We start from the raw sequence: 19,568 nt of genomic DNA on the forward strand, positions 1-19,568 counted from the left end.
TGTAATGTTTAAACCAATATCATCATAGTTTTTAATTTTACCGACTGCTGCGCGACCTAGAGCCGCTGCGTCGTCCAGTACAAACAGCAACACTCACTCTTCATCGGTGGACCTTATGCCTTTTGTAATAAGGCACACGATGGACAGTTAACTGTGTGGGCTATGGTACTTAGCAAAACTTGGCCTATACAGGTTATTAGTGGACTAGGTGGATTCGTAGGATTGTCTACAAATATTTAATTATTCTACTCTTTAAAATAAGGCAGACGCAGAACGGTGTAAATGCGGCCACCGATTACCTCAAAACCTTGAAAACAGAAGTAAATAAACTTGCTGTGTCACTGTTTTCTGTCATCCATATACTTAGATAGGTAGATAAATGTTATAGGACGTTATTACACAAATTGAATAGGTCCCACCGTAAGCTCAATACGAGTATAGATTGTACCTATTTTATTAATGTGTCACTGTTTTTACTCCCTTTGGTAAAGTATAATTTTTCACAATCCAGCCGCGTATTTGCGTCTAACGTCAATCCCAAAGTAAACAAGTAAGTAGTAAATTAAGACGCGATCTAAATTTAAAAACTAATTATGCTACGTTTAGATCAGTATAAAAAAAAGGTTTCTGCTCATGGCAAACTTGTTTTATTGTAAGCTTTGTATTACATTTTATCAGTCAAAACCTTTTTGACAGAACTTATGACCCAACTAAATATGAGGTCTACGTTTTGACTCGGGCAATTTGCTTTCTTATGTCTGGATGTTCTCTACAGGTCGCAATTCTCAACCGATTCTCGTGAAATTCTTTGAGGAAAAGAACAGAATTTTATCTAACTACTGAATTAGATATAATTTTCAGACGTTCCGTTTTTTGGAAAAAAGTTCAATTTGTGGAAATTTGCATAAAGGACTTAAGTAAGTACCATTAAGTTCTATGGAACATTAGACCATTATGAGTACGCTGCGATAATGACACAACGAAGTAAGTATTTTGTGTTTTTAAATATTTTTAACTACACACATATCATAAACCCTCTCTGATACCTTCAAAATCCGTAAATAATGGCCAACATTACGATAAACTGTTTTGTTACAACAAATTTCTTATCAGTTATGATGTTGTAATTTTTTCACAACTGTATCAAAATTGATTTGGTTATGACTTCAAATTTGGAACATCTCTGAAAAAAAAAAGCAATACATTTGGTCTCTATTCTAATATCAGTCGAGATTCCTTTTTGTTCGAAATGAAATGTCAAATTGCATACAATTTTAACATATCTCGCATTTTGTATCGAATGATACGGAAATAGGCCCCCGACTCTAGTTTGTCTCTGAATTAAAAAAAAAACTACGAATGCGTGACATGCGTGAAAAAAGTTTTAATTTGCCGCCATTTGACGTACAGTTTACCTTTTAATTAGTTATAAGTACAAAATGAATATGTTTTGTTGATTTTAAAGTAACTATAGCGAAAGTTTCGTGTAAAATGAGCGATAAAAATATTTCGGTAACGCCACCACCACATATGCGCGAGTTCCGCCAAGAGAGCAACGATGCCCTGTAATTTGGGTTAGTGAATATATCATAGAAAGTTTATAATATGGGTATAGATAAAATAGTGTATGTAACTGTACATAATTAGGCATTATAACACTCGTGTGATCCTATTAAAAAACTCACTTCGTTTGTTTCTTAAACTCACACTCGTGTATTTTAATGCCTTTTATTATGTAGCAGTCACATAAACTACTATAAGCTTATGAATCTTATTGCGAGGTCTACAGCTCACAGCGCCACTAGTAAATACTTAAATACAATCTAATTGTGATAAAAACGGATAAAGATCATTTAAGCTGCAAAATCTATAGTATCATCCTTTAAGTTGCACAATAGTTACTGATATTGTGCAATTTTAAGGATGATAATCACACATATATCAGGGTGTGATTATCATCCGGTGCGGGAATGATTTGCACTAGCCAAAAAATATATACACGATAGATATAGATAGACGGGCATTAAAAACAGAAAATATTTTAACATTTTTAAGAACATTTGGAGCATAATATCTATTTTTAATTCATAGTTTGGTAACTATTTTACAATAAACGTTAACACATGAAAATCGTTCTAAAATCAATGATCCATAACAGTCATAAAAACTAATAATAGGCGTGTTAGTAAAGTAAACCGTGTGCAATTTAAAGGTAACGTTGGTCTGAACGTGATAAATATGGATAAAGATCATTCAAGTAAATAGCAGTAACTATTGTGCAATTTATGGGATGATAATGCAGGCTTTCATCAGCTTGCAATTTGTGTTCTTCAATAATATTGTTTATTTTAATATTTAAAACCGTGTGCAATTTAAAGGATACATTGATTCAAATGTGATAAATACGGATAAAGATTATTTAGGTAAACAGCACTAACTATTGCGCAATTTAAAGGATGATAATGGAGATTTTTTTTCATCAGATTGCAATTTGTGTGGTTTAATCACCCACAATTGTCACAAAAAACGGATGATGGTTAGTATAGAAAACCTTGTGCAAAAGCATGACTTGCAGAATCATTTGCGTCGCCAAATCTTGCATTTTGTGTAGGAGGTTCTCAGATGAAGAACTGGCTCAACGAGGCTCGTTGGTCTGGCTCGTTGGAGCTCAACGAGGGGGGTGGGGTTAGGGTCGGCAACGCGCATGTAACTTCTCTGAAGTTGCGGGTGTACATAGGCTGCGGAGACTGCTTACCATCAGGCAGGCCGTATGCTTGTTTACCACCGACGTTGTACAAAAAAAATATAAAATGGCACATAACTTATAACTAAGCTTACGAATAAGTAGAAATTGTAAGCTTTGCCAGATTTGATGTTTCGACACAAGCTCAAAATAATCCGTTCTTGTAAAAAATGTGTTCTGCTTACTATAATCCCTTCCCGTGAGGCTCTTTTGGCAAACATGCAGTATAGGAAACTTAGAGATTATACTATCCGCAAACCAAAGCGACGACCGAGATCCAAGATCATATTACCATCTCTTTAACTCCTGCTATTACTATAAAAGTAACCGTGTAAACTGTTTTGTGGGACTCCGTATCTGTTTGAGATGTATGATTTTATGTTAACAATAATAATAATAATAAATAAATAAAAAAAAAAAAAAAAAAAAAAGAGAAGTTTTACAACCCCGGTCGTCAGTTTGGTTTGCGGATAGTATAATCTATAAGTTTTCCATACTGCAAACCTGTCTCACAGAAGCTACCGGCCAAGCATAAACCTTGAACTGTAAGACTTTATCAAACATGAAAATATAGTAAGGTTGTGCAAGTCCCAAACCCAAAGGATAAATTGTGTGGGCCTTGAAAGGATGTCCCAGCCCAGCTGCCCCAAAAGACGCATTCACCATCTTAATTGAAGCTAAGCGGTCAAACACTGATGGTGGTCCCGCACTGGGTATTATATCACATTGTGTGACTGAGACAACATAATAAAACACTATCAATACTATCGTGTTGTCCCTGTCACACGATGTTACGTAACGTTATATAACAGCCAGAGTGGGACCACTAAAAGTCATAGTTTTCTCTGCATACTTGTTATGTATAAAATATTTGAAAATGAAAAACTACACCACTGGTATTGTAATACCTAGTTGGTTACAATGCAATTATCTATAGGTTTGGTACTTTTTTATAGTGTTTTCATCACACTTGCTCGAAAAAGATCTTATTTCATGCAGGTGTGCTGAAGGACAAAGGCCTATTTTGTTCCCGCGGAAGTTAAGGATAGTGAAAAACAAAACTACAACTCCCTAGGGAGTTATAGCTTTTTTTTTTATTATGTCACTTATTCATACATACTAAGTAGCATAAACAACTTTTACTTTTAAAATACTGACGTTAATAATTTAATATTTTTGATTATGTTTAAAATTATTTAATTTGATTAATTTAACAGCCGTTTAAAATATTTTTACATAATTTTTATGCGTGGCTGAATGCCGAATCGAATGCCTTCGATGCCTCACCTGCCAAGAAATTACAAAATGGCGGACGAATGTTTGCTATGTCACCGTATTTAAAAATTATTTCGCTTTAAATTTAGTTTTTTCTTCACAAGTGTGATGAAAAACATTGTGTGTAACTCCGGGGGTAAGAATATTGCAAACTCGGGACTTTAATTGCCACCCTCGTATCCAAAATTTCACTTACCCCTCTCGTTGCACAATGTACTAAGTATTACAACCCCGCAAGAAACAAACAATTTTTAATTGTATAAGGTACATATAAGGATTAAATGGAGATATTGTGTAAAACGGCGATATCGCTATATAGAAAGAGTTTTCTAATTTTATCTTAATTCAAGATAACAAGATAGGTAAACCATAAACAGATAAGTGAGATAAGGTGTAATGTATACCTATTTACATGTCGCTTAACGACCGCTCTTAACCAACATTAAACAGGAGGCTTTATTGGCTATGTGCGAAGTTGGTGGTATGGAAAATATGGACTTTCGTGCGAATTGTCTAATAAGCAATATGTTCAACATACACTACTAGGGCGGCGCCACAGTCATCCACGGAGCGAATATTACTCGAAGACAGATGAGTGCCTACCGCGGACACTGATGTTTGCAAATTGCGGACATCTTTTACTCCAATCCAATTAAGGTGTAATAGAGTGACAGAGAATGATATCCGCAATTCAGTGTTCGCGGTAGACCCTCTGAACCGAATTGGTATTCTATAAAAACCTTTTCAGTTGGTTTTATGGTCAACGGTACCCCTAGTGTAAATAAATTCGATTTTGAAACGTGACGTACGCGTTTGCGTTTAGTCTCATTTTGTATTGGATTTAGAAAGAGCGCGCCAAGCGGGACGTTTTGGAAACTCAAAATCCTATACAAAATGAGACTTAACGCAAACGCGTTCGTCACGTTATGATGTCGATAAAATTTACACTAGGGGTACGGGTCAAGATCGGGTTACTTATTGATCCTCGGAGCGGAAAAAATAGAACAGAATGGAATAGCTTCGTCAACATTTTGGCAGGTCCTGGCTGTATTTGTAAACATAAAAGTTATTAAAAAAATATATGCATTTTATTTTCATGCAACTTGACCACTTAAATACCAAATAATTATTATGCAGTCCTTTTTTGTGCAAAAGGGAAAAAACGTTTTTTGTTTGTAAGGTAAAAGACGGGGTAAGAGAAACACCGTATCCGAAGTGTATGATATTATCCGGATCTGGATTCGAATCTGCGGGTCTTCCCATACATTTCAGATCCGTCGTGCAAACCCTAATTAGACATCATTGGATATGAAATACTATCCTAATTTGAATATGACATACTACTATGTATATTTAAATCATCATTATTCATTAGTCTGAATCTCGAACGCTCTCGTCTAAGATAACTCCAAACTAATTGCTCCAGAAGGCACGTGTAGTTATTTGACCAGCATATTTGTCCTCGTACGACCTTATATTATAAGCATAGAGGTCAAATTTGAATGCAGTGAGCACACAGATGATTTGTTTTGATTGAACCAAGGCCGAATCCTGTGCAATCAGCTATGGGTGCTAACATTCGTATAATATAAACAGCTGATATGCCGACGTACGGTCAACCAATTTGATTCCTAGGCCACTATAGAACCATGTCATAATGACTTCTACGACAATGCTTATTGAGTGATGCATGTCATGTATAGAGTAGTTAAAGCGACAAGGTTCTATAGTGGCCTAGGATTCAAATTGGTGGACAGTACCTATTGAAATTGTACGGTATATAGGATGACTAGGTACTTAAGGAGATGAAACGTATTACGTACAACCTACGGAAACAGCGATTGCTGCAAATATTTAGTTCAGAACTCTATAATAAATTATTTTATCTTCGTATAATGGACTGTACCCCTAGTGTAAATATTTTCGACAGCGAAACGTGACGTACGCGTTTGCGTTAAGTGTCATTTTGTATGAGATTTTTGACTTTCCAAAACGTCCCGCTTGGCGCGCTGTTCAAAAACCCATACAAAATGAGACTTAACGCAAACGCGTACGTCACGTTTCGAAATCGAATTTATTTACACTAGGGGTACTGATCAGATATGATCCAGTAGCGGCAGGAGGCCAGAAAATCCCAAAATATTAAAATATACTGATTTTACCTTATTTATATTTATATATTATAAAACGGGCATTTTCAATACCGATATTACCTTCCGGAATTCCGATATTGTAGGCCAATATCAATACCGGTAAACTGAAATAAATGTCATATACCAAGAAAACGTGACCAAGACAAGAAAGTGAGAGTGAGTAATTTATATAGTAGTGTTTCTACTTGAAATAAAAACAAATTAAAATATTTTCTAAAAATAATTCCAGTCGTCCACATAAGTATAATTTTAGGAAAAATAGCTAGTAATGCCAGACCAAACGTGAAAAATATTCTGTAAAACATTACAAATCATATCAGATAAAGGTTACATTCCAAATGTATTCAAGAATAATCATTAAGCAAGTTAATTCTAACTACCAGCGAACATGAGGAAATAACACATTGATTTGCAACACTTGTGTATAAAATGCGAATTTCTCATTAACTTTTTAAAAAATAAAAAGTGTCTGAACGAGCTGGTGCTGTAAAAAATATTTTACAGAACATATGGCGCTACTTTACCGCACTTGTGCAATAATTAGCATATTACGTAACTATGTGGAAAATTTAAAGGGCCATACATATGTACTGGAAAACGTTGTACGATACATGTGCGAATAGGTAATTCGCAACTCCTGTCGATTTAAAACTGATTTAATTTATCGCCACCCGTTTCTAATTTCCTATTTTTCGCACTTGTATCGTAATGTACTATTTACAGTACATATGGTACTACTTTCCCGCACGAGTGCGGGAATGAGCACTTTCCGTGCAAAAGAGTGCTAAAGAGCCACATGTACTGTAAAACGTTGTACGATACACGTTCGAACAGGTAATTTGCAACTCGTGTCTTCGGTTGTTTTAATTTTTCACCACTCGTTGCGGATTTCCTATTTTCTGCACTTGTATCGTAAATAACTATATTAGTAAATTGTCTTGTAATTTTACTAGATTGAAATCGTAAGGTGAAGTTTTGACCGTCAGTGACGGTAAAGGTTATCACCATGTTATCATTACGAGTATCACACATAAGACTTGGCTGTACCCGAATGTTAATGACCTTATTTTTATGTTCTCTAAAGACTTCAAGAGCGACAGAAACTGCTTGGGAGCGACATATAGTGGTATAAGACCAACCGACAAGCAGCAAGTAAATTCGTATTGTACGAAGGGTCGGCCTGAAAACCAGCGTTGTAGTAGGTAAGCCTGCTGCAACACATGCTGAGGTTCGCTCCTTTTTAGCATCATAATTTTAAAAGTTTTTTATATCTACATGTAAACATTAATTTGTGCCTAATTAAGTTTCATTTTAAGGCTTGTAATGTTTTGTAGCATTGCCTGTAAACATGTTTCAATGTGGTGTTAAATAAAAAAATTCTATGTCTATGTCTATGTATATGTAGTAGTGGTTAAAGTTTATGGGTATGTTTGAATGTACTAGTTATTTGGGTGGTTATATGTGACGGACTGGAGCTTTTTGTATGGGGTGGATTTAAGTTTTTAATTTTTCTCAAGAGAATTATAATCGACAGAGAAAGCATGCAATAGGTAGCACTCAATTCTTTTTATTTATTTGATAAAAAAACATAGAAGCGTGACAGTGTGGTCAGAAACAAGACAACGAAAATATTTTTGAGCCATTTAATCGCGCAGGAATTTAATGGATTTGGATAAATTTTACCGCATAGTTTAGAATCTGGATTTACATTTATAAAATACTAAGACTAATCATTCTTATACATAACATTAGATATTTGCGCCGGAAAATGAAGATTTTTTTTTTATTATTAAAAACTGATCGGCGATTGGCTCTAGTCACACCTGATGGAAAGTGAAGACAGGGCCTAAGATGGAGCTCACCGGTTCAGTAGTAGCCTATTCACTCTTGCTTTAAAGAGACCGAGGTCATATTTATCAGGGAATACAGAGGGCGGGAGCGCATTCCATTCTTTAGCCGTCCGTAACAAAAAAGAGGATAGAAGAATGTAGTACTGAAACTTGAATGCGGTGAGTAAAGGTTGTCAGAACTCAAAGAGGGTACGGAGTGTTAGGGTCTGCAACGCGCATGTAACACCTCTGGAGTTGCAAGCGTCCATAGGCTACGCAGACTGCTTACCATCAGGCGGGCCGTATGCTTGTTTGCCACCGACGTAGTATATAAAACAAGGTAGGACGACTGGACCTGGCCAACACTGTCGATAATCGATAAACATTGTCGATATTGGCCATCATTTATTCTTTTCAATTGATCCACAAGGTAACAAATTTCAGGATTACAATACTCGATTTCATATGCAAAATTATATCGTAGTGCTTAATAATAAACCAAGTAAAAAAAAACAACGCACCTTACTAAGTAAATCCATATTCACGAGCAGAAACGAAACGCACTAAAAATTATGGCGGGAGACGTCTCGTCTATGCGCCAACTGACAGTACAATACAATACGTATAAATGGCTGTCGCGACATATTATATTATAATGATGGCGCCGTAATAGAGGACGAACCGATACGGTAGTAGATAAGCTATCATAGGTCTCTGACCAGAAAAGATATGGACAAGAAACTTATGGATGATAGTAATACTAACTTCTGCCTGCGACTTCGTCCTTGTCATCATCATGTCAGCCACTGCTTTATCGCCCAATGCTGAGCATAAACCTCTTTTCGAGTACACCCCTTGTCCCGGTCCTGAGCTGATCTCGTTCAGAATTAACCCGCAATCATGTCATCCACTCAACACCCAATGAGCTAACGGATGGCAGGCGCTTCTTTCATCCGAAAGCGGTCATTACGGTACAATTTTTGTCCACTTTTTGTCATCTCTATTGTACTCCCGACGCAAAAAGAGGGTCGTTATATGTTTGACGCCAATGTCTGTCTGACTGTCTGTGTCATCGTAGCTCTCCAACGGATGGGCCGGTTTCACTCTCTCACCCCCTTAAGGAAGGATTTCCGTAATGAAAACTATCTTGTCTCGATTAGATGTGCAAGTTGCCGCAAGATTAAAAAAAGTTGGCTAAATTCTCGGAAAAAGCAAAAAAATATTTTTGTTTTTCATTTTTGTAATGGAATGTTTCATTGCCCATAAAAAATTATGAGAAGCCAAAATCATTCCATGTGGGAATTTGACAATTTTGGAAACTTCGACGACATCAACACCTGTAACTCTCCATACCCAATTTCGTCTCAATCAGTAGATTAAACGTGAAAAAGTAACTGTAGACATAATTACACCACCTTACAGAAAACAGCAGCCAAATAACACTAAACACTACTCATAGTGTTGTGTTCCTGCCGGTGAGTAAGGTTGCAGAGCTCAACGAGGGGGGGCGGGTTTAGGGTCGGCAACGCGCATGTAACTCCTCTGGAGTTGCAGGCGTACATAGGCTACGGAGACTGCTTACCATCAGGCGGGCCGTATGCATGTTTGCCACCGACGTAGTATTAAAAAAAAAGGCCTTCGCATTTATAATATTATTGAACGCCGTGCCTATCGTGTGCACGTCACCGTGAACCTTGTCGGAATGCACGAAGGTTGATATTGGGCTGTAGCCGCGTGCGTCATTCGACGGTTCTTTGGCGGCACGGCCACGACTTCGCGCTACGGCGGCAGCGGCGAGCGGCGACCATAGGTGGGAACGGAAGGTAGGAACGCTGTCTCGCTCCTATGGTCGCCGCTCGCCGCTGCCGCCGCCGCGCGATGTCGTAAGGGTTAATTATACTACTTATACTAGCCTCTGCCAGTCCCCGTTTCCCACCTCTGTTTGTTTACCTGTCTTCGTATTTCGAGAGAAACTGACAGTGATATTGATCCCGTAAATGCTGCAGCAGTAACGTTCCAACAGTAACTTTGCTGCAGATGATCCGAATGTGACCTAAGATACTTCGTCACTAACACCGACCCTTCCGTTTAGAGGACCTACCGCGAACCACGTTCGACGTGTTGCCTCTCTATCGCACTTGTAAATTCGCAAATAAGTGTGACAGGGAGGCAACACATCGAACGTGGTTCGCGGTAGGCCCTCTGTTGTAGTTCAGTACCCCTAGTGTAAATAAATTCGATTTCGAAACGTGACGTACGCGTTTGCGTTTAGTGTCATTTTGTATGTGATTTAGAAAGAGCGCGCCAAGCGGGACGTTTTGGAAACTCAAAATCCTATACCAAATGAGACTTAACGCAAACGCGTTCGTCACGTTATGATGTCGATCAAATTTACACTAGGGGTACTGACACTTAGAGACATTGACACCTCTAAATAGTTTTAGATTAAGTATTTTTGTATCTGTTACTGTTTTTAAAAATATTATTTGTATAGTTTTTTTGTGATGTAATTTGAAACTGGAGAGTTGAGAGGCATTCAGCCATGATTCATAATTATGCAAAAATATTTTAAACAGCTGTTAAATTATTCGTATTATTTAATTTTAAACATAAACAAAAATTATAAATTATAAACGTCAGTATTTTAAAAGTAAGACTCATTTATGCTACTTGGTTTGTATGATTTTTAAATCTTTACATCCATCGTACCATTTTACGTTAGACATCGACATCTTCCATTTTCCGCGAAAGCAAGTAGCAAGCGAAATAAACAAACTGTCTGTCCTGTGGTACTCCAAAGGACGACATTCGCGAGCCGTCAGTACGTAGCAATGAGTGCTCGTATTTACAATAAAGCAAATTAACACTTAAAGATCTACGCACTAAATAGCTACGACTCTAAGTCTAAATTACAAACATGGCTTAAATCACAGACCTATCAAGAAACGAAACACTCTTAAACACTATCAAATGAGTCATTTTACTAACCTTATCCCTATATGTATTATTTTTTCCCTTTTTTAAAATATAGAACTGTACAGACACACACAGACACACACACACACGCACGCACGCACGCACGCACGCACGCACACACACACACATCAGCCGTTTTTCTTTTCTTTTCTTTATATAACATTTAGATTTTTTACATTGTCACTTTCTATCTTAGTATTATTAAGTTCACAAAACAACCTGTACCAATTTCTCCGGAGGAATCACTGTATCCTGAGTCACAGGCTTTGTCCTAGTTCAGGAAACAGAGGCTCAATCCTAACTAATGGAACTGTTACAAACATTCTGTACTAGGTTTCAAGTTTTCAATTGTTGATATTTTCATATTTTTTTATCCAAATATGTAGTTACAAATTGTTGATTTATGATTGTTTTAGCAAATTTTGTTTAGGTTAATGTATAGATAGATAGAATAAAATTTACTGGCACACCTCAGTAAAAGATACCTACAGCTTGAACAAAAACAATGAGCAACACAACAAATAGCAATAATTATTGAATAGGTTATTTAGTTGATTATTTCACATTTTACTTTCCAGATAATATTTAAAAAAAAAAGTTTTTTTTACATTTAACATTGTTTTCTACAGTTTGTCATTAAGAAATTTTGCATTTGTATAATATATCTGGCAAATTTGTTAAGATTTTCTGTAAATTGGTAGAAAATTTGCAAATGAAGTCGAAAAAAATCACGCTGGCTAGCTATTTATTCATGAATTAGTTATACATATTTAAGCATTACATACAGATTACAGTGGACTCTAACGCTAAACAATTAAAATGAATATTTCAGGAGTAATCGTAAATTAAAATTCCGTTTCAAGCCATGAAGAAATTTGTACGAAATATTAAAGACGCTAACATCTGTTGGTGCCAATTCTTACCACCTTAGGCGCTGCGATCGCTTTACTCCCCCCCCCGCACTTCGCACGATGCCAATTGGCCACTCTCCACCTTTCTACACCCTTATACCTAATAATTTAGTAGTACATGTATGTATGTATGTCACTTTATTGCGTTTATGCGCAGGTTAACATAAAACAGCTAAAACTAAACAAAAAAGTTAGGTACAAAGGCGAACTTATCCCTAAAAGGGATCTCTTCCAGCTAACCTTTGAGGAAATGCGAAAGGATCAAACCCCAACAGGTGAAAGACAAATCAATATTAACAGTAGCAATATGAGAATTTTGGATAAGTACACATAAAAATAGGACGAGAGCAATCAATAATAATAAAATAAAATAAAAAGTAGGCAACCCGTAGTATGAATACGCAAACTATAACATATGTATACATAAATCTATATACACCTATATATAAGATACATATTATAAATAAATATATGCATACATAAACATATTATATATTGACATTGGTATATATTGTATTTGACGACCGGTCTGGCCTAGTGGGTAGTGACCCTGCCTATGAAGCCGATGGTCCCGGGTCCAAATCCTGGTAAGGGCATTTATTTGTGTGATGAGCATGGATATTTGTTCCTGAGTCATGGGTGTTTTCTATGTATTTAAGTATTTATAAATATTTATATATTATATATATCGTTGTCTAAGTACCCTCAACACAAGCCTTATTGAGCTTACTGTGGGACTTAGTCAATTTGTGTAATAATGTCCTAAAATATATATATATATATATATATATATATAGGTATATATACAAAGTACTCAGTTCAAATATCAGGAGTCTAATAACAACAACTTTTTTCAAACAATACATGTCTACGAATGATAAAAATACTGCTTCAAGCCATGACAGCGCTAATAATGATCCTATCTTTGTCTACGCCAATGATTCCATGATTTTACATCATCGTGACTATGTACTCCCTAAGTACCTAGTACTTAGACTACGTTTTACATAATTACTATAATGATGCAACTAACAACATCTGAACATCATCTCAATATAAAATATTTGCTTACTTGTATAGTAAAAAAAATCAAGGTGGTTCGATTTCCATACCACCAGGACCACCTTAAAAACCTATGATTAAATTCACGGAATGCAATAATAACCTTATTAATATTTTCTGTGATTAAATGAATCGGAATAGGTTGGAACTGTATTTATGAGATTTTTTTTATCAATGGCGAAGTAAAGTTTGTAAAACGTTAAGATGCCGTAGGTTCAAAGAGCGGTATTTTTTTTTTAAATCGTACCACTTATTTAGATAACAATACGGTTTCCAAAAACTTAATTAGCAATCTTGACGATTTTCTTTAGGGTCTTCAGCGATTCCAAACCTGTTTTTTTGACTTTCACTCTATAGAGAAAAGAAAACAACATGGGTCTACAACACACTTTAGAAATTTGTACCAATTTATACACATCACTAAGGCTAAAAATATTAAAATTGCTTCTAAAAATGCGCAATTTTATTTATAAGCGAACACGGCAATTACTTTATTCTTTTTCAAAACTTACAACAAATTAACATTCAAAAACATAATATCCGCGGTCCCGAGCACGCACATCTATCTCGCTCTCGCTTGCGCTCAGTGAGAGTGAGAGAAGAGCACGAACACTGCCTTACCAAAAACACTATTATTTTCGTAGTCTACATCTAGCGTCAAGTAGCGGAAATCTCAGTACTGCTACTCGACAATAGATATCGCGGCAAACAAAAAGATTAATGCTCAACGATTTTCAGCTAACATTATAGCCAGAGTAGTAGGAGTTGAAAAATTGAGTTCCGGTTACTCTAGTTATAATATTAGCGGAAAATCGTTGAGCATCGGATTTTTTGTTTGCCGCGACATCTATTGTCACGAGTAGCAGCACTGAGAGTTCCGCTACTTGACGCTAGATGTAGACTACGAAAATAATAGTATTTTTGGTAATAAAACCGTTGTATGGAGTGAGCACTCTTGGTCTTTTTAATTCTATTTGATATAACAAAAGGTCGTGACGGGTTTTCGTGACGGAAAAATCTTACACTTTTATTCGCAAAGTCCGTTCCGTCAGATAAGTAACTTCGTTCCAAAATGATATCGGGACGACAGAATGCTACCAAGTCACGTCACGCTTTCTATAAATTATTCAAGATTCGATAGGCGTTTTCTAGCATCGTGCCGCATTTTATAGTACAAATAGTAGTAAAACAAAACTCATAAGTATATTACTTTAATCTCACCATGCTACACTTTTTAATATCGATTAGTCAGACTGAAGTCACTAAAGCATGCATTGTAAATGGTTCAGAACTAATAAAATTAATTTAATTGTGAGAAACTGGCCACATTATTCCTTACATTTAGGTATCTAATAAATTCTTAGGGTGATATTACTGAGGGCCTACCACGAACCACGTTCGACGTGTTGCCTCCCTGTCACACTTAATTTATTAATTATTAATTCAAACAAGTGCGACAGAGAGGCAACACATCGAACGTGGATCGCGGTAGGCCTTCTGATAAAGCGGGTTCAGCTGGATACCAGCAAATGATAGGAAAATGTTTAAAAGTATTGAAAAAAACTTAAATACCTACATATATAGTTACATATGAAAATTGCTAATGAAATAAATACTTCACAATTTGTAACTATAGTTTGGCAAGCCATTTCCGTCAGTAGAGAAAGGCGGAAAATTTAAAAATGCAGACCTGAAAGGTTGATCTTCCATACAAAAATAGGAATTTTTGCTTTTTTCTACTGACAAAATTGGTTTGCTAGACTATATAAAGTTATAACTATAAGTTAGTCTACCAATATGTAACTATAAAGTTATAACTATAAGTTACTTTTAGAATTTAGAATTTAGAATTTATTCTAGAAACAATCTAGACTAGTATTATTTATACATTTTTTTTGTATGACTATATTTTGTGAAAGTTTTAGTATTAAATTTGATCTATGAATTATATTCATTAGTATTATATATGTGTTATTTTGGAGGGAAAAGGGTGCCGAGAAATGAGACACGGCCGTTTATCGTATATCTATATTCCGACTGACAGGACTGTTGCCGGCTGCAACCGGCTGACGTGAGAATCTTATCTACCCGATATCTTAAACCTAACATCCCTCCACCAATAGTTTTAAACAACCAAAAGAAGTTAAATTAGAAAAATTGTCTATAATCCACCAGGTTCCGAGCGCGTTTAGTCTTTCTCGGGGCCGCGTTTGGTCCCGCCGGTTCATCAGGCACCGACTCCGATGCCGGTAGTGTCGGCGTGTGGACATTGACAGAATCACTTATACCAGGTTCCTGTGCTTCTGGACAATCGGTCCATTCCTCTAACTCTGTCGTGGTCGATGACGTTGGTGTCGTAGCCGGAGCGGGCAGGTTACAGAGCGCCATTGGGGCTGCCACAGCTGATGGTACCGCTGACACTTGTGGAGTATTTGATGGAGCAGCCTCTATAACTATAGCTGGCATGTTATCGGGGGCCAAGGGTTTTTGCCCCGGTCGGGCAACATCTTGGTTTTCCGGTTCAGTTTGCCCCATGGCATCTTCCTCCCCCCTATACATGTATATTTGATTTTTATGTCGTTTTATTAAGCGGTCTGATTGTTCACATTGAACCAAATACGTCGATCTCCCTAATTGTTTCTTCACCAATGCTTTAGACCAAAACGCTCTTTGTCCCTTGTACACTTTCACTATAACTACGTCATTCGGCTTAAAAGTAATGTTCCTACTGCCACGGTACTGTTGCATCTGCGAACACTGATTTTTACGAACGGTTTCACACAATGCTGCATCGGATGAAACCCGTGGGAGTGGATTCATTAAGTCCAATCTACATCGTAGGTTCCTACCGAATAAAACCTCCGCTGGTGATCGGTTCGTGGATGAATGTTTAGAATTTCGGTACTGAAATAAAAATTCGTGTATTTTCATTTTTAGGTCCTTTTTTTGAACACCGCTCAGCAGAATGGCTTTCAAAGCTTTTTTAAAGATCTTCACATAACTTTCTGCCTGACCGTTGCTTGCCGGGTTGTATGGAGGAATCGTGACATGAGAAATACCATTCGTATTACAAAACGCTGCGAATTCTGTTGACGTGAACGATGTGCCGTTATCTGTGCAAATTGTGTTTATTAACCCGAACCTAGACATCAATTCACCTAAGCAATTTATGACAACTCTCGAACCGAAACCGTTGCTAACGTCAAAAACCTCAACCCATTTTGAATAAGCATCGACAGCTATCAAAAACATGTTATTATTAATCGGACCTGCAAAGTCAAGATGTACTCTATAAAAAAAATCAGGTGGGTACTCCCAGGGCGTAAGGGGGGCGCGGCGGGGCGTGGGGAGTAGCTGCGTGCATACTGCGCACGCGGCGGCTGCGTGTTCTATGCACGCGCTCTGTCCGGGCCACCAGAACCGATCACGCGCTGCTGCCTTCATTTTAGCGACCCCTAAATGACCTCTATGCAAATCCATTATAACTTGGCTTCTTAGAGTTTTTGGAACTATCAATTTAGCGCCCCTCATTAAACAACCGTTTTCCACGGAGAGCTCGATCCTACAGTCAAAATACGGTTTAATCGCTTTATCTGTTATTTTATTGGGCCATCCGTTTAAAACATAACCCACTACACGTGATAAAACAGTGTCTGTTTCTGTAGCGCGGCGTACATCACAAACGGAAGCGGGCGGCGAACCGGCTTCTGCTACGAAATGAATATACGAGGCGCGATCCGTATCGGCCCCCGCCGCCGCGGCCGCCTCGCCGCTCCGCTCAGATTGCAATGATGACGTCACTGCCATGGAGCGACTAAGAAAATCTGCCGTGTTGTGTGCACTACTAACGTACTCGATAGTGTAATTATACGCGGTTAAAAATAGGGCATACCGTTGAAGTCTATTTGCGGTTACTTCCGGTACCCCTTTTGCGGGATTAAAAATTGATAAAAGGGGCTTATGATCAGTTCGTAAAATAAATGGTGTTGCTCTGCCATACAAGTATTGATGGTATTTCGTAATACCGAAAACGATTGCAGTTGCCTCTTTTTCAATTTGACTATAACGTTTTTCCGCGGCATTTAAACTCCTAGACATGAAGGATATGGGTTGCTCAACTCCATCATCCCCCAATTGCGATAAAATCGACCCAAGGCCAAAGGGTGACGCATCCACTGTCAAAATGATTCGTGCATCAGGGTTAAAATGCGCGAGCGTGTTATCCGCTGCCAATGCATTTTTTATAGAAACAAACGCGTCCTCCTGCTCCTGAAGCCACTGCCATTTAACATTTTTTTTTAACAGTTCATGTAACGGATGTAAGATAGTAGATGCGTTTTTTATGAATCCCCTATAGTAGTTCACCAACCCTAAAAACGATTTTAATTCAGTAACATTACTTGGTTGTTTCGCATTTAAGATTGCTTTAACTTTTTCAGGTGACTTATGTAAACCGTGCCTGTCGATTATATAACCTAGGTAAGATACGGAATCTTGAAAAAAACTACATTTTTCCTTTTTTAGGACTAATCCCGCGTTCTCAAGTCGCTTAAATACTTCCCGTAGTCTAGCAATGTGCTCATCCTTAGTTTTTCCCGTAATCAAAATGTCGTCAAGAAATTGGAGTACACCATCTATTCCCGATAGAATTTTCTCTAAGGTGCGCTGAAAAATAGACGGAGCACTGGCTAGTCCAAAAATTAATCGCTTATACATATATAACCCTTTGTGTGTATTGATGCAGGTCAGAGGTTGTGAGTCGGGGTGCAATTTAATCTGGTTATAAGCTCCCGATAAATCTAACTTCGTGAATTGCAGACCGCCGTGAAGTTTAGAAAATAACTCGTCAATACGTGGCAAGGGATACTTTTCTATAATCAGCTGTTTGTTTAGAGTAGCAGAGTAATCCGCACACAACCGAATGCTACCGTCCTGTTTCAATACGGGAACAATGGGGCTCGCGAAATCCGAAGAGGTAGCGGGTTCAATTATACCCAACTCTAATAAGCGGTTCAATTCTTGCTCGAGTTTGGGTCGAATTGCAAACGGCACCGATCTAGCCTTTGTAAAAACCGGAATCGCATCCGGTTTTAAATGTAATTTTACTTCCACGTCTTTACAGCAACCTAATTTTTCCGAAAATAAATGCGAATATTTTGACAAAATTTCATCACATTCATCCCAGTTACACGCCTTTACCCTCGAAGTTACCTCTAAGTGGAACTTTGTAATGAAGTCCCTCCCTAGCAACGGAGGTCCCCCATCTGTTACAACATGGACTTCTATAAACTCGGTTTGATTATTGTAAACAAAAGGCAGTGTTATGACTCCAGCCAACCCGATAATACCGTTGTTATAACTACGGAGTATTTTATAACTTTTACGTAAAGGATGATTCGAAAAATGTTTAAAATACACGAATTCATTAACTGCTGTTATTGCAGAACCAGTGTCTAATTCAAATGTTAACTGAACATTATCCACCGTTAACGACACCAACATTGGTTCTCCTCGATTAGTACGAATATTATATATTAATTGCTCACCCTTATCGGCTTCATCCGTGCAACATTGTAGGAAATGGTGATTAGATGGCACATTCTTCGCGGTACAAACGCGCATTAAATGCCCCTTGACACCACATAATTTGCACGACGCATTTCTAAATCTACACTTCTTTCCCTCGTGGTTAAAATATCCGCACACTGAACACTGTACAGAACCCTTTTGATCCCGCGAGGTGCTCGCCTGCGGAACCCCGTTCTGCCTAGTCGCGGTCGTGGTGGCGTGCTGCGGCGGGCCGGCCGCCCGCGCCGACACCTTGTGCACATCCGCTGCGTCGCGCACCGTCGTCTGCTGCGCACCTTCTCTTGCGCAGCGGATGCTCTCCGCTAACTGCAGTGCCTTCGCTAGTGTGAGCTCCTCCAGAGGTTCTCTGAATAACCGGTCCCGCTCTGGGCCTCCAGCCATGCCCAGCACGAACCGATCTCGCAGCGACTCCTCTAAACTTGCCGCCACGAAGTTGCAATGCAATGATAAACCACGAACTCGCGCCGCCCAATCCGCTAACGACTCGCTCGAAGATTGCACGGCCGCGTAAAATTTAAAACGTTCCGCGAACCCGCACTTTCCAGTTTTAAAATGGCCGTCGAGAAGGCCCGTTAACTTTGCTAACTCGAGCGATCCCACCTCGGCAGGGAGCGCGAGATTTTTTACGAGTCGGTACGTCGGCTCTGCTAAACTACTTAATAAAATAGCCCGACGTTTTGCGCCCGATTTGTCCGTGTCCTCGCTTATGTCATTTGCTATAAACCATTGTTCAAGGCGGCCCTTATATAATAACCACTCCTGTTCTTCGTGATTAAACACACTCAAAAATCCAACTGACATTTTAGCCATGATTAACACCGAATAAAACCAACACACGCGTAAAATCCGTTAAATCGTCGCCACTGTTATTTTGGAGGGAAAAGGGTGCCGAGAAATGAGACACGGCCGTTTATCGTATATCTATATTCCGACTGACAGGACTGTTGCCGGCTGCAACCGGCTGACGTGAGAATCTTATCTACCCGATATCTTAAACCTAACAATATGGAATAATATTTACAACATCAAT

The 19,568-nt window shown here is 38.1% G+C and overlaps 2 protein-coding genes across 4 annotated transcripts in view; both read right to left on the reverse strand.

The window, feature by feature from the left end:
* Positions 1-19,568, reverse strand: part of LOC133531071 (UTP--glucose-1-phosphate uridylyltransferase) — a 40,272-nt gene that overhangs the window by 18,164 nt on the left and 2,540 nt on the right. Inside the window, exon 1 of one of the 3 annotated variants that reach the window (XM_061869193.1) lies at positions 8,522-8,655. The exons of the other annotated variants lie outside the window; for them this stretch is intronic. Within the exon in view, the coding sequence (XP_061725177.1) occupies positions 8,522-8,539 (18 nt within the window). The 5' untranslated portion in view covers positions 8,540-8,655. Of the gene's footprint in view, positions 1-8,521; positions 8,656-19,568 lie in introns of those variants that run through there. 3 annotated transcript variants of the gene reach the window in all.
* LOC133531050 (uncharacterized) lies at positions 14,917-19,549 on the reverse strand. Its single transcript, XM_061869149.1, has 2 exons — positions 18,496-19,549; positions 14,917-15,706 (listed from the first exon to the last, which is right to left on the reverse strand). The coding sequence occupies exons 1-2, from the start codon at positions 19,346-19,348 to the stop codon at positions 15,675-15,677; spliced, it is 885 nt and encodes a 294-aa protein (XP_061725133.1). The 5' UTR covers positions 19,349-19,549; the 3' UTR covers positions 14,917-15,674.

This window comes from Cydia pomonella, chromosome 2, assembly GCF_033807575.1.
Source record: "Cydia pomonella isolate Wapato2018A chromosome 2, ilCydPomo1, whole genome shotgun sequence".
NCBI lineage: Eukaryota > Metazoa > Arthropoda > Insecta > Lepidoptera > Tortricidae > Cydia > Cydia pomonella.

Coding starts and splice junctions, on each gene's coding strand:
- LOC133531050 (XM_061869149.1), bottom strand. CDS start 19,348: ATGGCTAAAATGTCAGTTGGATTTTTGAGTGTGTTTAATCACGAAGAA. Junction 15,707..18,495: donor CACGGATGAAGCCGATAAGG/GTGAGCAATTAA, acceptor CGTAAAAATCAG/TGTTCGCAGATGCAACAGTA.